The 21,647-nt window shown below is 45.4% G+C and overlaps 1 protein-coding gene across 3 annotated transcripts in view; it reads left to right on the top strand.

Moving 5' to 3' along the window:
• Positions 1 to 10,071: 10,071 nt before the first annotated feature.
• The window catches only part of GFOD1 (Gfo/Idh/MocA-like oxidoreductase domain containing 1), a 75,367-nt gene continuing 63,791 nt past the window's right edge, over positions 10,072 to 21,647 (top strand). For 2 of the 3 annotated variants that reach the window (XR_011329156.1, XM_069809116.1), the window contains exons 1-2: positions 10,072 to 10,722; positions 11,947 to 12,054. Coding sequence is in view for 2 of the 3 variants with exons in the window: in XM_069809116.1 (XP_069665217.1) it covers positions 10,470 to 10,722; positions 11,947 to 12,054 (361 nt within the window). In the remaining variant the exon portion in view is untranslated. The remainder of the gene's footprint in view (positions 10,723 to 11,946; positions 12,055 to 21,647) is intronic. The other variant, XM_069809117.1, reaches the window with a different exon arrangement.

Below are 21,647 nucleotides of genomic sequence, written 5' to 3'. Positions count from 1 at the left end.
AACTCCTGGGGAAAAAACTGAATAACGTAGTAAATACAAAATATAATTTGCCATTTTCTAATATAATAAAAGGTAAACATTAAGCATTTGAATAAAAATGTCAGCTGTTTAAGTATTTTTAAGTATTAAGTATTTAAGTATTTGAACATATACGTATCACATTCTAAGTTAGCAAAACAAGAAAGTATGAAATGTAGCAAATGGCTTTAGGTGCTATGGAAAATATCTCAGTGGTAACCAACTACTAGGCATCAACTGTTCTTTGGAAAAATTATTAAATACAAATGCAAAACAGGAATAAAACCTGATAACTTTAACCAAGGTCACTTGCTTTCTCCTTTAAGTGACAATTAAAATAGATTGTTTAAATCCCAGGCATACGTATTGCTCCACCCAGCTCATTTTTCACAACAGGAGGTAGCAAGTTTTCATGCCTCTGTGGTCATGAAAGGAGGAAGGAGGCACGGTGCTAACCCCGTCGCTGCTGGCTGCTGTTTCGGTTTACCTCCGCTCACTCCCAGCCCTCCCTCGCAAAGGGCTTCCAGCAAATGTACTTTTTGCCTCACGTTTCCTTGTACTGCTTTTCGGAGGAGCACGGCACTTGTGTTTTCTGCCTGGCCTTTCCCCTCTCCAAATACCCATCTCTCTACCCTTGTCTTGTCCCATTTGTGTTCCCCACAGATCTCCCATGATGGAGAGTTACCTCTGAAACCATCAAGTAATTCTGACCAGAAACACTTGGAAGAGCCCGAGATTTCCGTGGAGCGGCAAGTCACAACCCATGAGGCGTACAGGGAACTGGGACCTTCTGCAGCTGAAGAGAGAAAACCAGAGAGCTGGAGTTTGGCACCCTGGGAAGTCAGGAGATGAAAAGCGAAGCAGCCTTGATGCATCGGTTCAGCCCAGGGAAAGAGATGCTATTTACTATGGAGCTTGTTACCTGGGACTCGCCTGCTCCTTCCGTCCTCTCTGCCTGACTCTCAGACTGAGTCGCTCCAGCATTACACGTCCTGTCCATGTTTTGTGCTAAACCAGCCCAGCCCAAACGCAGCGTAATCCCCCTGGATGCCTGCGGGAGAGTTTCAAAATCCCACCGCACCACTCACTGCAATTACACCTTCTTCCAGGAATAGGAAGGACTCGAGCTCTGCGGCAGTTCCAAGGGTAGCCCAGTCCTTCTGCCGGGATGCTGCTGTGCACGCAGGTTACCAAATTCCCTGATCCCAGCTGTTGCCTCTGAATTATTCCAAAACGGTTTAGCATTGCTTTTGGGTTGGTTTTTTTTGTTTTGTTTTGTTTTGGGTTTTTTTGTTTTTTTTCCAAAATAAACACGCTGAGTGCAGCATGCTGGCAGCCATCAATATTCAGATCAAATACCACTGCACGATGCACTGCCCGGGGGATAAAGAGAAACAGGAGATGGCATTGGAGGCCGCTAAAACTTGTTAGCTACCGGTTAGCTCTACCGCAAGTCTGATGTGGGGGAACTGAATCAAGGCAGGTTTGTCTGCCTTGACTGAGAGGCTTAACCGCAGGGCTGTAAAGCCTTATGTCTGCGCTTATTTGGAGAGTTTAACACAAAGAAGAGCAGGATTTGCATCCACCTGAGACTGCTTTAAATCTAGACTTAGGGCATTCGCTGTGAGAAAAGAGTTAATATTTCCTCCTCCTTAATTGTCATGAAAATGAGTCACAGTTTAATTCTGGGCCACTTTCTATGCCAGATGAACAGCACAGTGATTCTGTGCTCAGATATCTGAAATGATAAAAACAATGCAAAGATGAGAACGTCGCATTCTAACACTTAAATCACAGATCTTCTCCTTCCCTCGACTGGGTTCTGAAATGCCTGCATTTTTTCAAGTGTGAAATGAATGAACAAAAACACAAGCATCTCTCCTTTCAAGATGTGCATGATTTCATGGCAAGTGCTTCATGCTTATTTTTTACTTGCCTTCGAGCCTTGCCCAGTCACAACATTTACTACATTGAAAACTATTTATCTGGTTAAGTCTAAAGGCTGAGTGTAAATGCTCTAACCTGGATTTGTAAAATGGTTTGCAAATGTGATTAAAGCCAGGCTAGCTTTTCATGGTAAATAATAAAAATTATGCATCTGACAGAGATATTAAACTGAACGCTGCCAGTGATTGCACTGCTGTATTCAGCACCCTCCTTTGTCTTGTCTCTTGTTAGAACAATAGGAGCACAGTCATACATTTTACAGTGTCCCACATGGAGTATATGTGGGACACAGCCCGATGTGTACTGCATTAGATTTGTGATTCCATAATGTCCTTAATAAAGCTGCCCTACTTTCTTTGTTGCTGTGCTTTTCTAATATTAGAAGTGCTGAGTGCTATGGCATAGCCTTATTAATACTAAAAAAAAATAATCTCCTATTACTAAGTGATCCTCATTCATCCACTTTTGGTCATTTGTCCTACACTGAAAGGTGATGTGTCCTTAAACATCCGAAAGGCACGCATGCAACTGGAACACTATCCTGTGCATTATAGGTGAGATGTGTGGCAACTCAAAGCTCCCTGCTGCAGCCCTCACTCTGATGAGAAATCATGAAGTCCTTCCATGAGGGTTTATTTAATAAACTGCAGTTGCTGCACCAGTTCCTAAAATGCTAAGTATCCGTGTTATTCCTACTGATTAGTGCCTGAAGCCTGATGATGATATATACAGTTATCTGAGCTGCTAAAATACTTTTGATGAAACATTCTCCTCTTAAATAAAGTTCCTTTGAAAGATTGTATTTTCATTTCAAGAGGAAGATTAAGCCTTGCTTAAATATTAACAGGAATTTATGGTGTGGAAATTATCTGTTTATCTTGAGTTGGGAGTCAGTCTCTAGCTGTAATGATTTCAAAGAACATCTCAAATATGTAACCTCATTAAAACCGGTGCCCGGTTGCCTGCCTCAGTTTGCAGATTTTGTGAGAGAGCCACTCTCTCCTGTTCATTTTGACAGTGATGATTCAGGCCTGGATACCAGAAATCTTGTTGACTTTTACCATGTTCCTTCGGGCACACCAGGGGAGGACCTGTTCTGAATGACGGCAGGCATGGGGCAAGGCAGAAGAGGAAGGGGAAGCAATTAACCCTGATTTCAAGAAGGAAGTCTCCAGCTTTGAAAAAGCCAAGAAATACCTTTGGCTCTTAGGAGAGAGAGAATTAAAAAACCATCTGATTGTTTCTGTGTTATAAGGAAACCAGTGCTGCAAGTTTCCGATCCCCCGAAGCACTTGACAGCGTACTTTCCTCGCCCCATGTGGATGGGGACCCGAGGGACCCCAGGGGTGGACTGGCCTTCCTCCTCCGACCAGGAGACGATTCTGCCTTCCTGAGGACAACAACGCTCACCTTCTTCACTGCAGACATTATACAGGTCCAGTACTCCCCTGGGTTGAAGAAAGAACCTCCAGAAAGAGCCAAAAATAATGGTTTTACTATTGCAGATAAAGGAGAATTTGCAGAGAGCCAGTAGCCTAGAAACTGGACTGGACTGAATTTACCCTTTGCGCAATTAAAGAACACATGATTGACCATTATTGATTTAATGAAGCAAGGTCACAGAGCAGGTAATGCAGGCCAGACTTCAATACGATTGCATCAGTACAGTTGGCAAATCTAAAGCCTGAGGTTTAACAGTGTTACAGTCTTAAAGAGCATGATTTTAAGGGAGCAAGAGCAGCACAGAGGCACGCCAATGTCTGAAAGCAAACTGCACTAACCCTGCTGTGCTACGGTCCTGGCGTAGGCCTAACTAACGTTTTTTCTCATTGTTTTTTTGTCTCAATACATAAAAAAGGAAGACTCGTTAACTTGCATGTATTTGTTCAGATTAAAAATAATCACAATACCAATCCAGAGCTCCAAATGCATGTGCCATAAATTCAAAATTGAAATGGAAACAAATGAGGAAGGCTCTCTAGGATCACGGGATCACAATTCAGGGTGGCAGGGACTTCAGTGGGTAATGCAGTAAATACCACTGCCTCGGTAGCTTTCCCTTCAGTAGCCTAGCAGGGGAAAGAGAAGGGTGGCATTTCAGTGTGTCCAGGAAGCTAACAAATTTGATTTTGAACAGATCATAGGAAAAGCGTAAGTTTCTATAGTGAGTATCATAAAAAAAAAGAATATGTGTAAAGCCCAGCAGCAGTACACAAGCTTGCATTCAAAGAGAGCACTCTCCAGAGGCAACTACCTGGGTTCTTCTATTCCCAGGAAACAGATCCTCCCAGGATTCAGTATCTTCTTAGCTCACACGGGACATGGGCTTGTTGCAACAGGTAGACAGAAATTCCCGCCTACCCTGCCTGAATCACTGAGCCTTTGTTAAACAGCAGCAGGTTTTCCATTGTGAAATGTAACTGATTGGCAGTATCCTGGAAGGCTGTCCACATCTGCAGTATTTAACATATCTGACGTTTTAAAATTATTCATGCAATAGATATATTTTCCTTTAAAACCTGTTCCATAACTGTGTCTGTTAAGGTTTCTTGCAAGTTGCGTTGAAGTCCCAGCTGCTTTCAGAAAGAGGACACTTGAAGAGGGAGGTGACTGACTCCAGCTTGGAGCAGTCTTTCGCTACTTTCCCATATAAAAGGGGAGTTTCTACCAAACTGAACCTTTTCAAAACCCACGCTGCATGGGCAGGCTTAGAAGTCTAGAAATCACACGTGCTCGCTTTCACGTACTGCTGCACTCCTGCATGACTAATAAAGTGATGATTCTCTGCTATTTTCATCCCAAAGTAACATCTCAGCTGCCCCGCAAGCAATGTGCAATGTTCTATTGCTAAAATAATAACCACTTCAGCAGCGTATTACAGCTATTTGCACAGGACTTAACAAGTGTGATATGACAAAACCACTGCTTAGGCTCAAACCCATTTTTCAGAATTAAGAATTTCTATATGACTCATTCACCCTCTTTTTTTTTTTTCCCCCAGCAAAGTACCAATATCAGAATCCCCTTCTCCATGGGTCTACTTACATATTTCAACAACCATGGATTTGCTAAGGGGGCTTAGCAAGCTATAGCTACTTCTGCCCAGTCCATTGCTTTTGTCCAGGGTCTCTGGATGCCTGGCAGGAGCCCAGGCAGAGCAGCAAACGGCCAAGGCACAGCTACAGAAATTTAAATTTATTGTGGCAGGAATCTTGCCTTCTGTGCAGAGCCAATACCCAGTGTTGTGCTCTAGGTATGTCTCAGGTGTGCCTGATTTGCTGAAGTCATGTCAGGGATTTCATCAGTAGGTGTGTAGCATGCAACACATCTGATGATTCAGTGCTCGCATGTGTGCTGTCTGGTGTATATGCCCATGTTTCTGTTAGGAGGGAATGACTGATGCGAGCTTTAAGCATGTATTACACCATTGAGGGGCATGGTTGCATCCACACAGCTATGCTCCCATTCCCTACTTTCAGTAAGGGATCCCATGTCCATCTTTGCTAACAGGTTCTCTACCTGCTTTCTCACCTTATTGAACTGTGACTGATAGGAACTTAGGAAAGCCAGCTGGGCCAAAACTGTTAAGTGTCTACCAGCTGAGTGCCCCATTTTTGGTGCCTAGTTGCCCTCAAGCACCCCAAAAGACCCAAGAGAGAACAACAAAGAGCATTGCACTCGTTTCCTCTGCGCCTCAGTTTCTCCACATGTAAAGTGGGAATACATGCACTTGTCTTCCTTCATAGGATGTCAGTGTTGTCAAAGAGTGGAAATTGTACTTATTTAGGTCCTCCTCTGTGCCTTAGTGAACAGAGCACCAACACCTTCAGAAGTACCTTGTTAGCGATATAGTTTCTTGAAGCCTCACTGGCTTCCTCACAGCCCATCCACACTTGGCTTCTAAAGAAAAGCTCTGGAAACTGGGAAGGAGTAAACTTGGAAAATGTACTGACCAGGCTTAGAGACTCCAGGCATGGGCACAATTCCCATTGACCAGGACGAAGGAGGGCTGAGTGTATTATGAACCCTCTGCTAGCACATGTGGTCTACTCTTCTCTAGTTCTTTCTGTTGCACTTTGGACCATTTAATACCACAAAGGTTAAAGCGGTTCCTGCCTTTAGATCCGAGAGCAAGAACTTCTGTGGGTTGTCTCAGTGGAAACGCATTCAAAGAGACACTAAAACAAAGCGTATGGCTCTTTGCAAGAACAAATTCCTGTCGGCCTGAGAAACTGCCAATTGTGTGACATTAAATGTAAAAAGGGACTTGAGCAACTCGGCTCACACATCCTTTCTCATGCTGCATACTAAAGCTGTGGATGAGTCAGTACGGCTGAGTGGGAGAACCAGACAGGTCTGAATCACCACTTTATCCTCATCTCTGAAGCGCTATTATTTCTGTGCAAATAATTTCAAGCCTCAAAGCCATAGAAGAAGTCCAGTAGTGGTGATCACAAACCTCGTACCCCAGAAGGAGCTGACTGGTTAATGAAAATTCACAGCTGCTTCATGTTTGAAGACACTGATTTATGTGAAAGGAAATTAGCTAATTAATCTTAAAATCCTGGAACTTGAGAAGTATTTGGAGAGACAGTAAGCTCCATTTCAGGATTTCACTGAAGCTATGTATTATTCAGCTCTTTCCATTGCTGTCCAGGCTGATGTATGAGAAGTTTGAGAAATGCAGCTGTGTAGTCTGGTGGGATAAATGTTTAAAAAGACCCCAAAAGACCAGATCTTCTTTTAAGTACAGAGAAGTAAGAAAGAAACAGTGTGGAATCCTGGTACTCTATCAGCCAGATCTTCATCTTTCTGTTGAGTTCAGCAGGCTCTAGATAGAAACCTCTGCAATATGTGGGAAGATACCTTCTCACATTTGGAAAGTAAATTCAGGACTTTGATCTGCTAAGTGCTATTTGTATCTGGAAGACCACCAACTTCCTGCGTTTGACTTACACCGACAGATAACAAGTATTTGCATGTCACGTATGCTTGATTGATTCTTTTATACCTTTTATATATCCTTTTATATCTAGTACTTTCAACTTACTGGCTACTTTAATAATAATAAAACCCGATACAAAGCTAAATAAAAGTTAAATTAAAATAATTAAACAAAAAGGAAAAAAATAAAGGATTTCTGACTTTTATAATGTCAACATTTATTTAAGAAGAAACCAATATATTTCTACAGAAAGAACTTCATACAATACATGAAATTCAACTGCGAAGAGAGTTTGAAATCTTTGCAAACAACTGCATCAGAATTCTGTAGAAAAGCTGTTTAGTTGGGATTTCTCACATAAAGTTGGTAATGTACCTATATGTACATTGTACAGTATAATGACCCGGAGCTGCAAAACTCAACTGAAATATGTAAAAGGAACAGAATTGTGACTGCAACACTTCTATTAGTTTCCTGCTGGTTGCTTTCATTTACAGAATTTAGGAACAGAAATAGGATGTATGAAACTTTTATGGTTTTTTTCTATGTACAACTTTATGCTAATAACTTATTTCAGGCTAAGAAAAACCTCAAGAAAGAAGAAAATTATTGTCTCTGTGAGAGAAATCTCTGTGTGTGTGTGTCTTCCCTGAAGGCAGCTTTAGCAACCTTAAGAACAAAATGCCGGCTCTCTTGACAAGACTGGCAGGCTTGGAAGTGGAAAGATCTAATATACAGAATACCAGAGGCTGTTCAATACACACAGCCCAGGGAACCTCAGTCCTGGTTAGACACGTCTTCAAAGCGAGGCACTTTGCTGCTGCCTTAACCTTTTTTGCTTTGCACAAAAAATCTTGCCCAGATTTGACAGTACTTCAAGACAGAAGTAACTGGCAGCACTAGTGATGTGGATTTGAGCAAAGATTCTGCTTTCACTCACATTTGCAGTCACCTCCATCGTGGTGAGGACATGGTCTGTGTTATTGAAAGGCTGGTTGTCCTTCGTTGGCTTCCCTCAGTCCTTCTGGGTGCTCATGAGGACAGGCGAGCGTAGCGTGGTGGCCCTCTTTCACACAATTAATTGAGAAAAAATTGCACCCTACTCCAGTACAAACAGTATAGAGTATGTCCCCTAAAGTCCCTGCAGCAAATGAGGGGAAACGCAGTGCCACTGCAGATGCAGTAATTCAGATTTGGTGTCGTAATGTGGTCAGGCATTGACTTGGCTACCGGAGTGCTGAGAGCTAGGTGCCATTCGCTCAGCTTAACTCTGCTGAGCTATGTTAACCTAACTGGAGAAGAAACTACATTTTAAAAAGTAAAGCAAGGAAAAACTCTCTCTTGGAAAACAATAGACTTAGCGGAGTGTAATAATGTCATTCCCTAGTCCTTAATTCCCATTTCCTATGCCTTACTGAAAATGTCTCAGAACAATGACCTTACATAGATCTTCATAAAGTGGCTTGTGCCTACTGAAATAATAAAAGCTCTATAATGACTAAATAGGCCTATAGCATCTATTTCTCTTCAACCTTCCTATATTTACCCTGTTCCTGTAACCTGCCTACTTTCTCGGGGGTTTATTATGGTGTGCAGACAAGCAGATAAGACAAGAAATGTACTCCAAATTGCTTAACCTGGGAACACCCCAGATAAACAGGCTTGAACGTCTGATGGAGAGCCCCAATGCAATCTTTGTGTTTTAAAGAAAGGTAATACCGCTGTGGTTATTTGACAAATGGATCTGGATCGTATTTTCAATTGTCAGAAGCCAAAGAGTATCCATCTCCTTCACTTCGGTGTTAATAGTGCATGCAAAGCAAAACATGTTTAACTTGCAGCGACCCTTTCAGCGTCTGTGCTTTTTGTAATGAAGAAGTGTTTGCTGTGAGATGGTGGCAGGAAAAAAACCCAACCCACCTCTTTACAGAGTATGGGAAAGGAGTGCTGCCTTCCAAGTCTGATTTTTCAAACACTGGTGGATTATGTTTGCAACATTGTCCCTGGCACATTTCCAGGAGCCTAACATAGGTGAGGTTTTTAATTTCTTTTGTCTTTTCTTTCCTTTTCCCTTTCCTCTCTTCTCATTCCTTCCTCCCTTTCTTTCCTTACCCTTCTCTTCCTTTCTCCTAGGAACTGGTAAAAAAGACAGCATGTGGAAAAACAACATCTTTATTCTTATCCTTTAACTGGAAGCAGGAAGTTTTGTAATTTTTTTTTTTTTTTGAGTGAGATAGACACCAGTGTCACCATGTGGCACTCACCGGAGCTACTCTGCTCTCAGACCAGCTGACCCTGTGCGCGGAGCGGGGCAGAGATTCACCTCCATGAGAAGATCGGTGTGGGGCTGAAGGGTGCTGCACTCCTTGGCTGCTCCCGGGCCCACCTGGCAGCCCCCGGCTCGGTAGGAGCGCGGCTCTGGAGGCCCATCGTTCAGCCCAACCGGGGGGTAAAGGCGGGATGAGCAGGAGCTGGCACGAGGCACCGCAGCGGTGCTGGAAAGTTTGCTCTTCTGCCATCCCAGATTTCACCGCTCAGTCCTTCCAACATGAACCGAGGTCCGGGTAAAGCCGAAGGGACACGGCGGCGTTTGGAAGGGGAGCAAATGACGGATGGTCCGGTACGGGATGGGTGGTGGGGACCTTGGCCCGGGCATGGTGGGAGGCGTGGGTGGGGGAGCCGGTGTCCGACGCCGGGGTTGAGGGCAGGGGCCGGGGGTTGAGGAAGGCAGCTCCCTCCTGCTTGAGGGCACCGCGGTTCTGGAGAAGGCTCGCCGGAGGAGACCCGGAGAAGGCCAACGGGCGCCACGCCAGTTCGCCGCTGTGGCTCTCCCAGCTCTCCTGTGCCTTTACCGGCCGTGACCCCCTCACGACGCCCCTCAGCGGCCCCCCCGTGAGGGAAGAAGAGTGAAGGGGGGGGGGGAAGTGGTGTCTCCCGTGCCCTGAAACAGGCGGGCGGGAAACCCTCGCGGGTCCCGGGACCGCCCCCCCCCCAAGCCGGAGTACGCCGGCCGGCGGGGCGGTGCCCGCCTCCTCCCAGGGGGCGCCCCGCAGCGCCGCTCCGCCCACCGGTGCACGGGGCGGGGCCGGGGCGGGCGGCGGCCAATGAGTGCAGGAACACCCGGGAGGTGACAGTGAGGCCCCGCCCCTCCCGGCGGCGAGCGGGCGCCCGCGGCGAAGATGGCAGAGGAGCGGTGCTGAGCTCCGCGCCGCCGATTACCAGCCCCCCCCCCTCCGCACTTGTTGGCCGCCTGCGCCGGGGGAGGGCGGTTATCCCTGCCCGCCCCGCGTCCCTTAAGGGAGAGGGCAGCGCCGGCGTGTGGGATGGTGCGGGCATGGCGGGGCAGCCGGCGGCCGCGGCGCTGCTGAGGCGGGGGGCGGCTGGTCCCGGCCCCGGCGGCGGTAGTAGCAGCAGCAGCCAGCGGGGGCTGCCTCCTTCTCCCACCCGCCCGGCCGCCGCCTCCCCCCGCCCCGGCCGGCGCTGAGGGAAGGAGGGAACGCCGCGCCGTGCCGCGCCGCGCCGCCCTCCTCGCCTCGCCCCCCGCCGCCTCGCCGCCGCCATGCTGCCCGGGGTGGGGGTGTTCGGCACCGGCCTGACGGCGCGGGTGATCGTGCCGCTGCTGAAGGCGGAGGGCTTCGCCGTGAAGGCGCTGTGGGGCCGCACGCCCGAGGAGGCGGAGGAGCTGGCCAAGGAGATGAGCGTCCCCTTCTACACCAGCCGCATCGACGAGGTGCTGCTGCACCAGGACGTCGACTTGGTCTGCGTCAACTTGCCGCCGCCGCTCACCCGGCAGGTCGCCGTCAAGACCCTGGGTGAGTGGGGCGGCGGGGGGCGACCCCACTCCGGGCTGGCCTCGGGCTGAATGAAGCGAAACCCCGCCTCAGCGCCGAGTTCTGCCTCGGCTTTGCCTCACCCGCCCCGTTTATTTGGAGAGGGGCTTGGCCGACCGGCGGGGCGGTGGGGGGGGGTGGCGGGGAGGGGTAGCTCGGTGTGACACCCCGCGGTCCCCGGTCCCCCGCCGGTCCGGTCCCTGGCGGTAGGCAACCCGCCCCTCCGGGATGCTCGGGGGAGCCTGGGTAGGGCCGGGCCTGACACCCAGCCCAGGCAGCGGGGAGTGGGGTGGGTTGGGGGGGGGGGGGGAGGAGGGAGTAGGTGTCACCCGTGTCGCGGTGAAAAGGGGGAAAGTCGCGGTAAAAAGGAGAAAATGACCGTCCTGCCTGCGTGTGGCCGGCGGTTTCCATAGGCGGGTGGCAGGGGAGCGGAGCATCGCTCCCGCGTTGGGGGCACCCGGGGCGGGGGGGGCCGGCCCCCAGGTGCAAACCGGAGAGGGAGGTGGGAAAGGGTGAGAGCGGAGGAAACGCTTTTACACCCGAGGCTTAATGAAGATCACGTACAAAGGGAAGGAGGGACTGAAAAAGTAGGCACGCACCGTTGTAAGCTTCTCTGGTTTCGAACGTGCAGAAATGGGCCGCAGCTCCCTGTCTGCTGTGTGAGCCCGAGCCTGGGCTTTACTCTTTCAGCTCCGCGATCTCTGGTCCTTAAACGCTTGTTTTGTGATGGATTTTAGTGGGAGCCCCCTGCGGAGTGAGCAAGTCTTAATTTGTGCCTACAAATATAGGTGGGAAAGGGTAAAAGTGAGGGGGAAATGCTGTGAGTCACCCTCGTTGCAGAGCGCGTTGAGGTTAACAAGTCGGGGTGGCTGGTTTGGCTCCGGGGCTGCAGCTGTGTAGGCTGATCGCTATCGCTTTCAGCCTCGTAAACGTGTGTGGCGTGTCGTAGTGTTACATCGCTACTGGCGTACTCATTAGAATTAGTTACCGTTCAAACGCTGCTAATATCACAGCCAGCTAGTGTTCTCAGCCTTTAAAATCAAGCAGTTAAGGGAATTAAGGCAGTACCTAAAAAACCTTAAGTACAGCGTAGGCATTTGTCTGGAAGCCTTGCTCAGTGTTACTTTCTGTACTCGGAAATGCTTGTCTTTGAGTCAGAGCGTTTTCTTGTCTTTATTATAATATACTTTTAACTTTTTCCTCAAGATACAACGCTTGCACCAGAAGCCGGACTTGCTTGCCAGAATGATGTGCGTATGGAATGTTACGTAGAAATATATATCTCACAAAACATATATAAAATACAGTATCAAGGTAATAAGGTTTCATGTTTGGCGCACATTAATTTGGTGACGATTGTATCAGTTTTCCTGTGATACTCTTTCCTGCAGGTGTTGCTCATGGAAGTGCCCTGGCTTGCCTGTGCTCTTAGAGGTAGAGTCCCATGAGGTTTCAGGCAGACACGAGGCATCTGGCACAAGAACAAAATCTCTGAAATAATAAAGAAACACAATCGGTGTGATTTTTTTTCTGGAGGGCTTAAAGTAGTACTATGTTTTGTCCCTCTCTGAATATTTGCGGCTAAAGAAAAAAAATCTGTTCCCAAACATGTGCTGAATTTATGAATGATGCTGACAATTGATGTAGCTGAGATGCTACTGATAACTTGCTGATGCAATCTGCTAACAACAGACTGGAGGAAAAAAAAAGGTGTTTTCTCCCTATTCATTAGTACTGTACCATTCTCAGTTTCCTTTCACCTCTAGTTAATTTGGTTTCCTCCCGTTCCCCAAAGGTCATTATTTCTGTGCTGCAGGGGTTGTAAAATGTGTGTTGAAAACACATGGAATGGTCAGTAAGTAGGGATTAAACATGTTACAAGGTGATAACATGCAAAATGTGATAATTTTTTTACTTATTACTTAAAGGATTATTATTTACAGAACTATCTCTTGGACTATAAATAACTCTTCCCCTGATTATTTCAAGGTTAAATTTTTACTGTTTGGTTGTTGTGGTTTTTTTGTTTTGTGGTTTTTGTTTTTTTTTTTAAATTCAGGCATTGGCTCTATAACAATGAAAGTTCTTGCATGTTCATACAGGTGCAGACAGGGGGCTGGAGCAGTGGTTCCCAAACTGCTGAGAGGAATACCTCCCTTCTGGCAGTTCTTTCTCCTGGTCCTGCTTGTGCTTCATGGCTTGGGAACTGCTGGGCCCTGGAGTGATTATTTTGCTTTAATCACTGAACTTTCTGTTTTGAGGGGAGGAGTGCAATTGCATTGGTCAAGTGGGGGTTTCAAAAGCCTTTGGTAAGCAGGGGCAATGTTGTATAGATTGAGGAAAGCAGAAGCTGGAAAAACTTTCCTTACTGTGATAAAGAAAGGATGTGGGTCTCTTTTTTTTTTTTTTTAACTTGATTTTATGTTTGGGGTTTTTTTTGTCCTGAGATTTCACACAAGAAATATTATGCAGCAGCTAGTGATACTCATAGATGGTTTTACTCATAGGTGGAGGCTTCAGGAGGTCTAAACGTGATGCCCTGCATTGCAGCAGAAAAGGTTGAGAAAGGCATGAGTTCTTTGTTAATACACCCAGGTCTGGCTTCCATGTGAGAGGAGGCGTATCTGGCCTGGGAAGAGACAGGGACCAACTTTTCTTTTGTACCTGTGTTTTATTTTAAATTGGCTTGTTGCTCAAAGCTGTGTTTTCATTTGGGGAGGTTTCATTATTAAAAAGTAAAGCCCGGGGAAGCGGTTGGCGCTGTTTCTGTCACATATCTAGAGCTGTGTTTACACTCTGAATTTGCAGTATGTTTAAATCCACTCTGGACTATTTCTGATGCGGACTCCGGAGGTGAAGGTGGGGTGAAACGGGTGTCCCTGCAGCTGTGTTTAACTCGGACCACTCAATGGGAAAAACTTGGTTGGTTTGTTTTCACTGATATGTCTGACGTGTAGATGTATTGCTGCTTGAAACATGCTTTTGGCAGGGTGGCCCATCAACTGCTATTAAAACACAAATGTGTGAATACACACCCTAGCTGAGGAAGTCCCCAAGCTGTGGCTTCCTGGAAGCTGTTGGGGGGAGAAAATGGGAGAAACGCAGCTTTAAACTTGCCCTGTTAACTTTTCCTCTAAGCCTCTGCTGCTTGTCTCTGTTAGAAACAGGATCCTGAGTGGGGTCTGACTCTGTGTGGTGGTGGTGGTTTTCTTAGGAGCTAGACCAATGTTGGGCAAGTTTCTGGAACCGACCAAGAGAGAACTGGAAACCAAGCTGGTTTGGATGATGACTGAAAGCACAAATAAAACCCGTGGTGTTTTATGTGAAACACGCCGATGGCCTTTGTCACTTCTGTGTGAAAGGAATCAAATTCCTTGTTTGCTTCTGCAAAATAGGGCTAATCGACCCTTTCTCTTTCCTGCCTATGGTCTATCCTGTTCGCTTAGGAGCCCTTTTGTTTATTGCTGTTTGTACTTGTTCCCTTGTAGCATAATGCAAAACTACTGTCCCCACTGACTTGCTGCTTGGTGGTCAAGAAAGATCAATGGCTGAATGTTTAGGTAAGCATAGAAAACAGTCCTAGTGTTGAATTAGGGTGTTTTCCCTTCTCACTGAGCTGAAAAGTTTGGCATGTTTGCTAGAAGTGGTCTGCTTTTCCCTTGCCATGTGTTGGCAATACAGTTGTATCTCAGACCTGTTCAGGCATGGGAGATGTGTTTGCATACAGGGACAAAATATGTCACCAGCATGCCTATTTGTGCTCGGCATCAGAAGAGTTGCTGGTACAGACAATATGACATGACCCTCCACCTAGTTCAAAACTGTCAACACATGACTTTTCACAGTGTAATCCCTCCCCCTTCTCCAGTTAAATATGACATTCTTCAGATCCTGACTGAAATGGTTGCCCTGTGTGACTAAGTAGCTGCCACATAAGGCAAAGTGATTTACTGCAGGTGGTGCTGAGAAGTTCTTGATGACATTTCATCTTGAAATCGAAGGGGAAGGCACAGACACTTTTATGTGCCTGGTCCTGTTGGTGCTTGAGTCAAGTCAACTCGGCTAAAGAGAACTTGTTCCTGAGATTCACATAAGTGTTTCTGGGGAGCAAATGTTTTGCTTTTGGGAAGAATCAAGTATCAGATGTTTTTAAACCATGTCTCTGGAGATGTTACCCTTAATTCTATTTACAGTGATTTTGCTTACTCTTTCATCTTAAGTTAAGGACAGGAACACTAAGCTCTGTGCTGAATATTCACTGCATTTGTTTGCAGCCATGTCTACATAGTATTACTTTTAAAAATGTTTATATTGTAGTAGTGCATGGCAGGAGTCTGTTCCGCCTGGGGACTATACAGAGTATGACTTTCCCAGGCCTCCAGAAGTTGTTCCTCTTAAGGAGCACTTAAATTTGTTTGCTGACTGGTGCTTCTTCTATACTTGATTGTGGTCATGAGGGAGCATCTTTATTTAGAGACGAACATAAATAATACTGCTCAGATCCTTACATTCCCACCCGTTCCCAGGAAGCACTGGCATCACACAGGCATACTGTACAGGCCCACTGTCTGGAATATGTTTGTGAGAACTTCTTGTTAAAGCACTGGCAATGTTATCACTGGATCTACCCCTGAAGTGGGAGGAACATCAGCTGCAGTGAAGTAATTCACAGATCTGATGCAATCTCTAATTAATTTCTGCATTCCTCTGCACCCATGCAAATCAGGCAGAGGTTACAGCGTTGTAGCAGTGGATGGAATTTGGTCCAGAGTTTGTAAAGTGGTTAGAATCCATTGGGATGAGATGCTCTATTAAGGAAAAACATTATCATGATTATTTATTATTAATAGCAATGTAATATCTGTCCTGCAATATTGAGTTTAAATTTGACCTAACAGCAGTGACTTTCAGCAGAACACTCTCTTGTACTTGGAAGGCAGATGACTTTGCAGCATATTAAATGTAAATTATGGTCATCTTCTTGCAAGAGAAAAAGTCAGATGAAGTGCTGTCTATCTTTAATCAGCAGCGCTAGTAAAGGCTGTGATGCCTTTTTTTGCACATATTAGAAAGTCAGTCCAAAGAGCCTGCTGGCAATTGGCTGCAAGTCTTCTTTCTACTTGAGTGATGATTGTATACCACAGAAAAATGGCACCTAGCTCTACCATCAACCTTTTTCTCTCAGTACTGCAGACCTTTAATTCCAGTGTTATTCCTGTAAAACTCCTACAGTGATACTGTGGGATTGGGCCTCTAAGACAGTTAAGAGAAAGAGCCCTGTTCAGGTACTGTTTAAAAAACAACAAACAAAAATAAAAGACACCTTCCCCCCCCGCCCCGTTTCCTTCCTGGCCTTAAAATCAAGGCCGTGTTTTCTTTTTTCCCAATTGTCCCCTTCTTTCTGAAAGTAACCACCAGTTCTGTTGATGGAGTAGTAGTGGAGGTCAGGAGCCCAGTATGGACCAGACTTGCGATACTGGTGCACTGAGCTCATGCTGTGATGGTGCACCCAAATTTGCCTAGATTAAGGAACAGTCAGTTGTGATTGAAGTGGTTGTATTAAATTGCGTTGGGCATGAAGACCACCATTGTGATCCTGTATCCAGTTGGGTCAGTTTGTGTTGCTGCAGTTTCCTCCTTAAAAGAGAGTGTCTGGCCTTGGGGATCCCAGAAGGCTGCAAAGATGAGTTGCTGTCTCTGGACCAGCGTGGACAGCTGAAGCAAGACAGGCTGGACCTCTTGAGGACTGCTGCAGGTCTAGTCTTGTGCCCAGTCAACCAGAGGCTGTAGAGATGTGGAAAGTAGCATCTCTCAAGTTTAGGAAGTTACCATCCTCTGTCAGAGGTTACTGTGCCCTGTAGGCGAGTTGCCTGAAACAAATGTATGCCTAAGCCCTCAGCTGCCCTACTTCTTTCTGCGATTTAAATGGCAAAACATGATGCTGGAGCATAGATGCCCTCCTTCCATCTGCTCGGCTTCTGGGGACTTGGACCTTCAGCATAGGAGCAGCGAAGGAAGTGAGAGCAACGCTGGCCTCTGCAACTGCCGACGTTTGATCTGTCATGCTTTGTTAGGCAGAGCCCGTAGTCAGGACAGTGATACTTCGATGAGAAATCTGACTTTCTTTTGAATATATGTTGGGTGGGGGTTTTTTTTGTTTGTTTTTTTTAAATCTTGATGTAGGCAAGTCATTACAGCCTTTATCTGTTTCACTGCACTTTGAACACTATTCTTCTTGCACTATTCTGGTCTTATATTGGTGTTAGCAATGGTGGCAAATACAGGTATTTTTCCTACCATCTGTGGTACTGGAAAACCTCAGGTCTTTGAAGACTAGTGCACACTAGTGCTATTACCAGCGCAGGTCTTCCCAGGGCATCCTTGTCAATGTTAACAGTGATGCACTAGCATTAGTAATGCCATAATGTCTTGATTTGGTGTTGAAAATGGCTGAAAGAGATAAGTAGCTCTCTTAGGCATGGCTTCTGGCATGGCTGATGAAGATTTGACTAATGTGGTGTTAACTAGGAAAGGACTAGAAATAGTAAAATCATCTCCCGTGAATGAAGCAGGGATTACTGCATCACTGCTAAAGGTGTAGGCATGCGTGTCTAGCTTTGTGGCTGTGCTAGTGAGGATCACCTTTTGTATTTCTCTTGCTGGCACAGTTGGTAGAGCGGGTATCATGTAGACAGCATCTTGTGCAACTATTTTTTTTGTTGTTAAAATGGCACAACTGTGCTGTGGATGCTGTTACACAAACAGAAAATATGTAGCATAGCTTTCTTCTGTGAGAAGTGTGTCCTGCTTCTGGTTCTTCCAGGTGTTGGAAGAATGTTAAGTAATAGGGGAATTAAGCAAGAATGTGTAGATAAATGCGGAGAAAGGAAAATATGTTGGGCAAATAAAATCACTAGATTTTCAGGCTTCCTACTGTTGCCTCTTATTTTTCTCTCTTTCTTTTTTCTGTTTTTTTTTCCTTCAAGCCCTCTCATGCCTGAGATTGACACTACATGCCAGAGTTTTGCTGTATGACTCCAGACATGGATAGTCAAGCACAGTCCCTGATGGAGGCAGGGTAAAAACTGCAAGATGCTAAATACATTGTTTTGTCTGCTTTTGTTTGAGAACTAGGTAAATTGTGTTGGAGTGTATTACAAGTTACTGTCCTTTTCTTTGTATGTGCCGTAGATTTTGCCCACTTAGCGATAGTGGTGGCAAAGCACCGAGGACAAAAATGGAGTTAAATTTTTAGGACAGCCAAGGTCAGTGTTTTTCACAGGCCACTGCAATGCAACAACACCCTTCACTGTTAGTATCAGTTTGCCACAGCGTTATCCGGAGTTGCTATGAATTGTTCTGGTTTCCTCCAACCACCAATGCAGAAGTGTTTACCCTACTGTTTTTTGTTTATTACTCATATAATAAACTCTTAGCTCATAAGAGTGAGCTGTCAAAGTCAGGGACTTAATTTACAAAGTCAGTGTGCATGCAGGTAACAAAACCACATTCCTTACAAACAATGATTTCAGCTCTTAAGTCTTGATTTAAACAAATTGATTTAAATGGCTATGTAATTAAACAGGAACAATCCCTTGTGTAGGTTCCCTAAATTGATTTAAGGCCTGGTCTGCACATAGCTTTTTGTACCAGTATAATTATGACTGCAAGGGGTATGATTTCTTTAATGTAGTAATTGCTGCGTGGCCGTTAGAAGTCCAGCTGGTGTGACTCCTGGCGTGAATGCTGTTCTGCTGGCATAATGGCATCTGTATTTGGTACAGGTTATGCCCGCTTCTGTGCAGGCATGAATTGTCAGTTGCATATATATTTAGAGCGTTCAGCTGGTATAAATGTGTCTGTGTTACTGGTGTAGCCCAGCTCTAGATGTATTGGTACAGCTGTACTCTGTGTAAAGGTGATTGATGTATTAATTTAGGTAGTTTATTGTTGTGGACACTGGGAGGAATCCTGTTTGGCTTTTGTGTCACTGTGAGCTTGGAGGCCTTTGAGCAAAAGTCCCCAAAAGGTTTAAAGAGTTTTTCCGTACTTGTTCAGGAGCCGGCTGTGCTAAAAGCAGGGTGGTGAAGAGCAGAGGCTGGTCCTTGCTGCACTGCACAGCCGGCACTGACCACCGATGTCAGACAAGACTCGAGCACCTGGCCAGTGTAAGCGTAATTATCCTTGAGCACTGCGGATGCCTCTTGTAGCTGCACTTCCAGATGGTGGAATTGGCATCCAGGATAGCATAAACACCAGATCGTATTAATACACAGGTCTGACCTGCAGGGTAACAGGAATTTTGGGGAACCGTGGAGGATGAGAGTTTAGCCCCATCATCTTCTTTGGGAAGAGATAATAGCATCCTATGTTTTAGCCCAGCCAGGGCTAATGATGAAAGTTATTATTTATCAGGCCTAACTCCCAAGTATGAGCATGGTGAAGAGCACAGAAAATGAGAACATGGTGTGAGAAGCTTGGTTGGTAGTAATATAAGGATAAACATAATGATTTAACACAGGGAGTAAAATTACTTTTGTCGTTTGCTACTGTGCTAGAGTTTAACCTCAGGGTGAAAACTGGTGCCTCCAACTCCATCGCAGCAGCAATCACAGCTTTAGTGAAGCAGATGGAGGTGAAAAAAAGGTAGCAACTTTGTTTTGCTTTCTGATGTTTCCATGGCTTTTACCGGCAATAAAGACCCTTGTTTTGGCACTTCCTTGCAGTGAATGTTTGGCAGGCTTCAGCTCTTCCATCTGGCCATTTTTTGCCAGGAAATGCCCAGAAGGGAGGTCTTGGTTGAATTAAATACTGTCTCTAGGGTACTGGGCTTCACATCGCTAATGAGAAGCCTTAATGTAGAGAGCTTTTCAAAATCCAAATAGAGTCAAGCAAGGAGAGAGAAAACTATAAAATAGTAGTTATCCTTGCTGCGCTTGAGTGATGTTGCTTAAAAATGTGAAACTGAAGGCTAGACTGAGCACTCAGAATTCTTGCTCTTGGTCTCTATATGTATGCATTACATAGAGTTCCATATATGTATAAAAATGAAAAGAAGTCATTAAGATGAAAATTACATAAATTAAAAATTCCTGGAAGTCCCTCCCCTTCCTTCACTTCCTCAGCCCATAAAAGACAATGCAACTGTTACTGTTTTCGTGTGGGGATAGGAAAGGGTAGAGAATAGCTGGGAGAACATCTGAAACAGTTGCAGCCAAGCTCGTGCATGTTAAATTAAATTCCAGAAATGTGCCTGAAAAATGCATGTAAGAGCTTGGATTCTGATTCTGCTTGCTCCGCTGTAAATGCAAGTAAAGCTCTACTGGATTAGAGGAAATAGTTGAGATTATGATGATGTTACCAAGAACATGCTGTGGCCCGAAAGAAAAACTAACCGTGCTGCAGGGAGAGGAGCCTGGCCTTGCAGATCTGTGTCCTCTTGGCAAAGGCATCTCTGTCAATTTAGGAAATGATTGGTGGGAGTCTTGGGACACAGTTCTGCAAACCTTTGCTTACTTCAGTAGTCTCCTTGAAGACAAAATTCCTGTTTCCTTACAGGGAATATTTGTCAGGCACAATAATTCACGTGAGTAGGAATTTGCTTGCAAGCTGCTTTTGTACCAGTTCATCAAAAAAATCCACAGATACAGCTATATCTATGCAATTCCACGTTTCGATATCGTTCTGCTTCTGTAAAATGTTATGGCAGCATGTCTGCAGGAATAAAAAATAAGATGGAAAATATTTGGAGCAGAGGTGCTTAGAAATGTTAGCCATAGCCTATGAAAGTCTATCACTAAACGAACGTGGCAGAGCTTGCAGAACTCTTTTGTGACTTGCTGCTTGCCTTGAAAGAACTTGACAATTTAGTTCGTGGTTAAACAATATGAGATGCTCTGATAAAGACTCATTTCTTGGGCAGAGCACTAAGCAGCACTTGCTGAGACTCGTTTGTGGATACAGCGTTATCCAAATAAATGAGAAGGTGTCCTGAATTTTGTGTCCTTGGTTAACAGGTGGGACTCATTATTCATATTGCTGAAGAATTCTGCTTAAAAATCCGTGTCATGAGATTCTTGGTTTGCAGGGGTGACATCTTTGCTAATCTAGCCAAAGTACATTTGGACGTTATCTATGACCATTGGCATAGCTTGTGAGAACCATGGACCTGAAATGTAATTCTGGCTGTAATTTTTACTAGACTCCACTGTCTAACTATTAGGAAAAAATACTTTGATGCATCGTATACCTAAAATGAGGAAAGTCTGTGTTCACAAGCCATCTCACTTCTGTCTCATAAATGCTGAGCTGTTTGTTTGTGAGATTCAGTGCTAGCTAGCAGACATATTTATGCCTTGATTATAGTGCTGTCTCACAGCTATTCTTATAAATTTAATTGTGTTGCTACTGTGGCTGTCATCGTTTGAAATTACAGATTTGTTCACATAGGCGAAGGTGATCCTTCACAAGGCCTGATGTGCACAGATGTTTTGGCAGCTGCTGAGGCCACACCTGCTGCCATCTGTGTGCAGGGGGACCTGACCCCTTATGTGTCAGGTGCGGACAAAATTATTGCATTATACCCTTGGTGTGTGTTTGATGAGACTCCTATCTGCTCTAAGCAGGAGTGGCATGATGAGAATAAGCTTGAGGATTTCTGTTCTTAGCTTTCATTCTCTGTAACATAGATTGTGTATTTTAATTAGATTGCACCTACCTGCTTTCCTGAAGCTGGTTTCATCTTTCAGGATTCCGAAAACTGCAGATTGGGGGTGGGGGAGGATGGGGGGGACTAAGAGACTTGCTGAAGTTTGTGTGGGAAACTGGTGACAGGGACAGAAGCTAGGTCCTCTGATGTCTGCTCTTCTCTTTCACTGCGGGACCTGCTGTGGCTGAATGCTGTTGAG

Source organism: Haliaeetus albicilla, chromosome 21, assembly GCF_947461875.1.
Source record: "Haliaeetus albicilla chromosome 21, bHalAlb1.1, whole genome shotgun sequence".
NCBI lineage: Eukaryota > Metazoa > Chordata > Aves > Accipitriformes > Accipitridae > Haliaeetus > Haliaeetus albicilla.
Note: the sequence above shows the minus strand (reverse complement) of the source record. Positions and strands in the feature narration are given on the sequence as shown.